General features: G+C 37.9%; 1 protein-coding gene across 1 annotated transcript in view; it reads left to right on the forward strand.

The window, feature by feature from the left end:
• The first annotated feature begins 170 nt into the window (after positions 1-170).
• LOC103736120 (glycerophosphocholine phosphodiesterase GPCPD1-like) overlaps positions 171-9,153 on the forward strand; it is a 17,733-nt gene continuing 8,750 nt past the window's right edge. Inside the window, 8 exon segments of the mRNA XM_008835564.3 lie at positions 171-302; positions 304-330; positions 332-393; positions 395-1,028; positions 3,927-3,992; positions 7,499-7,635; positions 8,316-8,451; positions 9,017-9,070. Of these exon segments, the coding sequence (XP_008833786.1) occupies positions 240-302; positions 304-330; positions 332-393; positions 395-1,028; positions 3,927-3,992; positions 7,499-7,635; positions 8,316-8,451; positions 9,017-9,070 (1,179 nt within the window). The 5' untranslated portion in view covers positions 171-239.

Genomic DNA, 9,153 nt, shown 5'->3' on the forward strand with positions numbered 1-9,153 from the left:
TATATATCTAGGTAAAAGACTCCAAAGACTTTACCCTACAGTGTGGCTATTCTTTGTATGCTATGCTATTGTTACTTGAGCATATTTGAAGAACATCTTAAATTTTCATTTAAGTGCATTTCTATGAATCTGTCTTAATGTATTTCATTGTTTTCTTTCATCCATATAAGGTAAAGCTTACACTAGAGGGGCCGGAGGAAGATGACGATGATAGGCTATCTCCCACTGTTCTTCACAAAATGTCTAATAGCCTGGAGATATCCTTGTTAAGTGACAACGAGTTCAAGTGCAGGCACTCATTAGCCAGAGTGTGGGTATGGCTTACAGCCGATCGGTGGACCGGTGGACAGAGTACAGCATACAGACAATGGAGCCTGATAACCTGGAACTAATCTGACTTTTTTGCAGAAGATCTCAGTGAACACGTGGTTCAGGGCAGTGCTCTTCCTGGACACGTGGGTATGGCATGCCTCTTGTCATGCACCATTGCTGAGAGTGGGAGAAGTGCTGGAGTCCTTACTCTTCCCATCATGAGCAGAAATTCCAGAAAAATAGGCAAAGTGAGAGTTGATTTTCTCATCATCAAGCCATTACCAGGATACAATTGTTCCATGGAGTCTTCATTTTCCAAGTACTGGAAGCCAAGAATACCATTGGATGTTGGATACCGAGGTGCAGGGAACTCAACCATAACTGCCCAGCTGGCTAAAGTGCAGGAAAATACTATTGCATCCTTAAGAAATGCTGCTAGTCATTGTGCAGCGTTTGTAGAATTTGATGTACACCTTTCGAAGGACTTCGTGCCTGTGGTGTATCATGATCTCACCTGTTATTAGACTATGAAAAAGAAATTTGATGCTGATCCAGTTGAATTATTTGAAATTCCAGTAAAAGAATTAACATTTGACCAACTCCAGTTGTTAAAGCTTGCTCATGTGACTACACTAAAATCCAAAGATCGTAAAGAATCTGTGGTTGAGGAGGAAAATTCCTTTTCTGAAAACCAGCCATTTCCATCTCTTAAGATGGTAAGTTCCTAGTAGAAAACCAGGGCAGCACTGTGCTGTTAAATCTCTTCGAGCTTGAATTAATTTATTTTATTCTCTTAAATGGGCACTGAAAAGGCTGTGTCAAAGTTGTCATTGACACAAATTTATCATCATAAGTGCTTTTTTTCCAAGTTTTGAGACATGGTGTCGTGTAGCTGAGGCTGGCCTTGAAATTGCTGTGTATGTAGACTGTAACCAGGGATGACCTTGAACTCCTGATTCTCTTCACTGCTACCAAGAGCTGGGATTTCAGGTACTGACCACCAAACATGGTGCCTGTTGTGTAGCTGAGGCTGGCCTTGAAATTGCTGTGTAGACTGTAACCAGGGATGATCTTGAACTCCTGATTCTCTTCGCTGCTACCAAGAGCTGGGATTTCAGGTACTGACCACCAAACATGGTGCCTGTGCTGTTTTTAAAAAAATTATTTTTTACACAGTCTCACTATGTATCTCTTGTTGCCTTGGAATTCTGTACCAGGCTGGCTTTAGACTCATAGATCTGCCTGCCAGAGTGCCAGGATTAAAGGTGTGTGCCGCCACGTCCGGCCCTGTGCTGCATTTTAAGAGTAACTTAATATTTCAATAGAATAAAAATTGTCCTCATTGAGCTAATTTGATTACAATAGCAAGTGAGAGAGGTTTTTTTGTTTTTGTTTTTTTAAATAGTATTCAAAGCTACACAGCCCCTGCTTTTTTTTTTTTTTAAACCCCCTTTGGTCTTTTTGAGACAGGGTCTCCTTGTGTGCCACCACCCCAGGTGAGCCCCTGCTTTTAAAAAACAAACAAAAAACCCAGCTAGCACAAAGATTTAAAATCTTTCCATAATTCATTCAGGGATCTCTTTGCCAGCACAGGAATGTCAGTACATGTCCACCAAGCTTATCACCAAGGATGACATGGCTGAACTTCTTGGGAGTCTAAACTAGAGCAGAACCTGAAGGAGAAGCCCCTGACGCAGGGAGCCAGTCCCTGAGGCTGACGGAAGTGCGCAAGCATCTGACTTCTGCCATGGACAGGGTAACATCAAGTCAGAATTCCTACAAGAATCCAATCTGAACATGGCCAAGTTGAAATATGGTAAGGAGATTATTAGGAAGTTCTGAACATTTAGGCCCAAGTGGGCCTTGATGACCTACTGCTGACTGACAGCTGTCCCTCCCTATAGGCTATGGATGATCACAGAAGCCTATGCTACCAAAGAAAGGTTACAGGAAGAGAGTCTTGAAGTGGACTTTGCCCTTGTGCGTTTATAACACAGTTCCTCAAAAAGTCTCACAAATATCAGACTTTTTGATTCATAGAACAGTGAAACAAATTATGTGTTAAATATTTAACAACCGGAGGAGAGTCTTGAAGTGGACTTTGCCCTTGTGCATTTATAACACAGTTCCTTAAAAAGTCTCACAAATATCAGCCTTTTTGATTCATAGAACAGTGAAACAAATTATGTGTTAAATATTTAACAACTTTCATTTAGCCAGATAGGTTTCATACCTGTACACTAATTCATTCATTTGGTCACCATCAATTAATCACAAAGAAAATTTAGGCTAAAAAACAATTGTCAAATACAACGTCAGGAATATTGAATAAGGCTTTAGGAACAAGCCCTCCTCCAAAATTGTTGTTTTAGGCACTAATGCTTTACTTGTACCTGGTGAGTGTAGGCTTTCACTTGCTACTACAAGATTTAAATACATTATACATTATACAACCTAATGATTCTGATGTTTTGAAATCAATGAAGGCTAATTCATTTTCCTGAGCATAGTTATATGTTGGCCTAGTTATACGTTTATCACTACTACAAGATTTAAACACATTATACATTATACAACCTAATGATTCTGATGTTTTGAAACCAATTGAAGGCTAATTCATTTTCCTGAGCATAGTTATATGTTGGCCTAGTTATACGTTTATCTTAAGACTAAGCAAGCAAACTTTTGACCTTTTTTGGTGTGGCTTGTGTTGTTTGGTGGTGGCTTTACCATTTACCAAATATTATCATTTGCTAATATTTCCAGCCCAGTAACAAAGCTTCATGTTTTCGCTTGATTTTCCAGTTATGACTGCTGAAATAATCTGTTTGCCAAGTGTCCAGATAATTTTCTTTAGATAAAATGAGCAACTTATTCTTCATTTTTATGTATATAAAATATCCTTTGATTTCTGAACCTCAGAATAGCATAGTACCTTTTCTGGAAATTATCAGATATTATCATTTGCTAATATTTCCAGCCCAGTAACAAAGCTTCATGTTTTCACTTGATTTTCCAGTTATGACTGCTGAAATAATCTGATTGCCAAGTGTCCAGATAATTTTCTTTAGGTAAAATGAGCAACTTATTCTTCATTTTTATGTATATAAAATAGCCTTTGATTTCTGAACCTCAGAATAGCATAGTACCTTTTCTGGAAATTATCAGCATGGTATTTTTGAGCATCATTACCTTCAAAGCAACATTCCTAGAATCATCTCTAATAAGTATATTGACACACATAAATATGATTCAGAAAACACAGCAGATGTCGTCCTGAATTCTTCATGCTATGTTCAGCTCCTTTGGGTATTTAAGAAGAATGTTGAACAAGATTTCAGGTTTAAGGATCCATTTTTGTGGTGATAATTACAGTTATCATAGATGTTACTTGAACTTGCTACTTTCTAAAAAAAAAAAAAAATCTTTTGACTTAGCATAATAATGTACCAACTTTTCATTTGATATTAGAAGTTAACAATTTATGCTGAAGACAAAACATTCATAATGATAACACAGTCTTACTGATTTTTGTAATAATTGTTTTCCTTTTTTTTTTTGCCATCCGTCTTACCAAAAACAAAACACAATTCTTCATCATCCAACAAAATTAGGTTTTAGAGTCATTGCCAGAAGATGTGGGGTTTAACATAGAAATAAAATGGATCTGTCAACAAAGGGTAAGTAATTCCTTTTTAACTTGTCTATTTTGTTTTAATGGGATTACATAAACCTAAAATCTTGTAGTTTCCTCCATTGAAGCACATTGTTTGCTAGACTTTCTCCCTTTCTTTCTTTCTCTTCCCTCCCTCCCTCCCTTCTTTCCTTCCTTCCTTTGCAGGGTCTCCCTCTCTTTCTTTCTCTTCCCTCCCTCCCTCCCTTCTTTCCTTCCTTCCTTTGCAGGGTCTCCCTGTAGTCCCTGCTCCTTTGGAACTCACTATGTAGAGCAGGCTAGCCTAGAATTCACAGAGCTCTGCCTGCCCAGGCCTCCTCAGTGCTAGGATTAAAGGTGTATACCACCACCCCTAGCCTTAGTCTCTTTTTATCAAGAAACTCTTTTTATCAAGAAAAATTTAGTGTGTGTGTGTGTGTGTACACATGGGTATCATGGAACACATGTGAAAGTCTGAGGACAACTTTCTGAAGTCTGTTCTCTCCTTCCACTGTGGACCTTGGAGATAAAACTCAGTTTGTCAGTCTTGTGTGGCAAGAGCCTTTATCTACTGAGCTATCTCACAGGCCCTGGACATTTTAAATAAGGTATACCTTATACTTACACTAATATAGGAATACTTTAAAATTGACGTATGTATATTGTATAAGTTTCAGTGTACATGTGGCTTATATGTACATTGATATATGGTTCCCAGGTATATTTTAAAAGTAAATAGTTAAAACTCTTACTAAGTTATTTATTTTCTTTTTTTTAAAAAGGATTTTTAATTATTTTTATGTTTTATGTATATGAGTATATTGCCTGCATGTATGTAAGTGCACTTGTGTCGTGCAGTGCCCATGAAGGTCAGAAGAAGGTGCCAGATTCCCCTGGAACTGGAGTTATGGACGATTGTTAGCCACCATATGGGTAGTGGGAATTGAACCCGGGTCCTCTGTAAGAGCAATCAGGACTCTTAACCACTGAGCCATCTCTCTAGCCCAAGTTATTTATTTTCAAATTCTCCATCTAAACATCTTTTAAATAATTTCCTAAGCACTTTTCTGTAGCTAGTAATATTAACTCAAAAGAAATTTCTGCAAACATGCTTTTTGTCTTTTTGAGACGGGGGTCTCCCTGTAGCCACAGTTGGCCTAGAACCCACTATGTAGACCAGAACAGCCTTATTTTCACATAGATCCACCTGCCTTCTGCCTCCTGAGTGCTAGGATTAAGTGTGTGCCACCACACCCGGCTCAAATATGCCTTTTAAAATTATTATTACTTATATATTATTTAATAATGTTCATTATTTTATTATTTTTTAAATGTGTATGAGTATTTTACTGTGTGTTTACAAATGGGTCACATGCATGCAATATCTGTGGAGGCTAGAAGAGGATGTTGGATCTCCTTGGACTGATGGTTGTTACCTGCCATGGGGGTGCTGGGAATCAGACCCAGGCCCTCTGCAAGAGCAGCCTCTGTTCTTAATCGCTGAGCCACTTCTTCAGCCTACAAATATGTTTAAAATCATTTCCAGATTTAGTCATTCATTTGTCCACAAATATTTATTGAAAAGCTGGTAAAATCCAGCATTTTCTGAGTACAAAGAACATATCCAGACTAGGATTCAACTTCCCAGAGAATTTATATTCTAGTTTAGGAAACTAAGAATTAGCTACTGGGGCTGGAGAGATGGCCCGGTTGGTTAAGTGTGCACACTGCTCTTGCAGAGGAGCTGAGTTCCATTCCCAGCACCCACATCAGTGTCTCACAAATGCCTTACAACTCCAGCTCCAGGGAATCCACGCCTCTGACCTCTGGGCACCTGCACTCACATGCACGTTCTTCCACACAAACACATACACATAATTAAAAAATATAAATAACAGTTAACTATTGAATATACTTGGGGTGGGGAAGAATATGTATAAATAGATAAAACGTATAGTAGTGGTTGAATTGGGGTGGAGTATTGAAATACTACAAAATCATAGTTGAATCAGTATCCTAGAATTTGTTTTGGAGTAACCTATAACTGCCTTCAAATTATGCTGTTTTTGACAGGCTAGCTAAGCTGGTCCTAGTTTACATAGTAAATGTTCAAGCAAGATTAAAAACGTTTTTACAATTAATAAAAATACTAAATAGTGAATGAAGATTATAGTTTATGAAGATTATGTCAAAACATTTTAAGTCATAGTAGATTACAAGTTTCCAGAAATTTAGCCTTTTTTTTTGTAAAGATTTATTTTTATTTTATGTCTATGATTGTTTTGCCTACATATGTATATGTGTACCATGTGAGCACTCTGTAACCAAGAAGGCCAGAGGGTCAGTCAGACACCCTGTAACTGGAGTTACAGACAATTGTAAGCCACCATATGGGTGCTGGGAATCAAACTTGGGTCCTCTGCAAGAGTAGGAAGTGTTCCTAACTGCTGAACCATCTCTCCAGCCCCCAGAGATTCAGCTTTTATTTTGTTAACGTTTAAAGCCAACGTGTTGCTAATATAATTAATCTTTGTTTAGTCTCATTACCTGAATTACAGTTACTGTAGTATCACTGAATAACTGTACAGACTCAGGAAAAATCAATCTTCCCAACCCTTTGGCTTTCTCATCTGTGAAATAAGTGTTAATTAAAACCACTATGAGATATACCACACCACACATCTTTAGGATGTATTTTTTATCAAAAAGTCAATAACAAATATTGGCCATGGCATGGTTAAAAGAGATCTGTGCACTGTTGGATGGGAATGTATATTGGTACAACTTTTATGGAAAATGAGGAAGCTTCTAAAGAAATAAAAATAGAACTACCCCCATATGGCCCAGCCATCTCTTTTTCATCTGCCCAAAAAAAATGAAATCATTACTTTATAAAGATAACTGCAGTCCTAGAATCATTGCAGCGTTGTTGACAGTGGGTGAGATAAAGAAACCACACAAATGCCCGTTAGTATACAAAAAAGTGATGCATAAGTATTCTAGAGAAAAGAATGATACCTTCCCATTTGCCACGACGTTAGACGGGCTTTGGAGAAAGTATATACTAAATAAAAGCAAGCCAGACACAGAAAAATATTGCGTGATTTACTTATGTGGAATTTTTAAAAAATTAATTAAAATATAGAGAACCAAACTAGTCCCTTGGTGACAGGGAGGGAGTAAAGGAATTTGAGGTCAAAGGATGCATCCCAGATACGTAATAGATAAGTGTAGAGATTTCTTACACACGTGAAGACTGTTGGTCATTTGCTGTATGCAATGCAGGCCAAATGGGTGGATTTTCACTGCTCTTGTCATCACCAAGCGACAACTATATGTGCTCATTTGTTTCAGTTTAGTCATCTTCTTACCATCCATATTCTATAGCATCTCATTGAATGCCTCTGAGAAACACAGTAAAATATATTTGTAGACATTTTAGATATGATTTAAACTAATTGCTCTTCAGTTATCTTTCAGGTCTCAATGGCTCCAAGATGTGTAATGGCTTTCCATGTCCTTGTTCTTCCTTAGGACGGGATGTGGGATGGCAACTTGTCAACGTATTTTGACATGAACTTGTTTTTGGATATAATTTTAAAAACTGTTTTAGAAAATTCTGGGAAGAGGAGAATAGTATTTTCTTCGTTTGATGCAGATATTTGTACAATGTGAGTAATCAGGTTTTTTCTTCCATACCCTAAGAAAGCAGCTGGGACTTGGCAATAGTGGGAAGCCAGGCATTGTTCAGATTGTACGCTGGGTTTGTTCTTTCTGTCAGGTTGCCTATGTTTTCATGTTTCTTTAAGCCTTGCTGAGGTGCCCTCTGCCCCTGTGACATCCTTTCTGGCTCCCACACCTGGTCCTTTATCCTCCAAACCAGAGTATAAGCCCCCAGGTTTTCTCATAGTCCTTCCTGAAAACATTTTAGCTCCTGTGGAAAAGAAGACTTCATAATAATAGTAGTTGGATCTGAGTAATGGAATTGACCTTTTTGGTTTGTTTTGATTATGAGAGTTTACCATTTTGTAGCCCAGGCTGGCCTTGAGTAGAGGCCTTCCTTCTGCCTTTAACCTCATGAGTGCTAGGATTAAGGGCATGAACCTCTGTCCCCAGCTCTGCTTCTTGCTTTTCTTTGCTTTCTTTTAGTAGTTTCTAAAATTTCAAAACAATATTATCCCCATAAATAATAATTTTGGAGTTTTGTTGTTGTCCTTTTGGTTTTTTGAGACAGAGTCTCACTGTCTGGTTTGGAACTCATAAAGATTTGCTTGTCTCTGCCTCCCGAGTGCTGACGCTAAAGACCTGTGCCACTATGCCTGGCCTACTAATGCTTTTTTATATTTTTTAGGGTTCGTCAAAAGCAGAACAAATATCCCATATTATTTTTGACCCAAGGAAAATCTGATATTTACCCTGAACTCATGGACCTCAGATCTCGGACAACCCCTATTGCAATGAGCTTTGCACAGTTTGAAAATCTTCTGGTAAGTTATGTTTCAATTTTTAATTTTTTAAATTTTCTTCTGTTTTTTGTTTTACACAGTATTAAATAAGGTTTCATAGTATTCTAACAACTGATAGTTAACGGTTTTACTAATGTCAAGTAGCTCTACTTAGAAAGTGACTGCATGCTCAGTATGTGTTTTAAATTACATGCATATATTAGTAAGGCCTTGTGGAAATGTATGTATATACAGAAGGACATTTAAAAGAATAAAAGCGAAATGGAGAGGTGGCTTAGTGGTTAAGAGTCCTGGGTGTTCTTACAGAGGACCCAAGTATGGTTCCCAGCACCCACATATGGTGGCTGACAACCAGCTGTAACTTCAGTTCCAGGGGCTCGGATTGTCCTCCTCTCCTCTCCAAAGGCGTTGCATGACATTGGGGGCACTTACATACGTGCAGGAAATACACTAATACACATAAAATAAGATAAAAAGAATAAGAAAAAAGAACAAGGGAAAATTGTAATATTTTCCTGTCAGCCCTACTTTAGAGTACATTTGTAGTGAATAGATTTCTCTTTTGTAACAAGTTTTGTTCTTGTAGGGGATAAACGCCCATACTGAAGACCTGCTCCGAAACCCATCCTATATCCAAGAGGCCAAAGCTAAGGGACTGGTCATATTCTGCTGGGGTGATGATACCAATGATCCTGAAAACAGAAGGAAACTGAAGGAATTTGG

Source organism: Nannospalax galili, unplaced genomic scaffold (assembly GCF_000622305.1).
Source record: "Nannospalax galili isolate Female #2095 unplaced genomic scaffold, S.galili_v1.0 scaffold1078, whole genome shotgun sequence".
NCBI lineage: Eukaryota > Metazoa > Chordata > Mammalia > Rodentia > Spalacidae > Nannospalax > Nannospalax galili.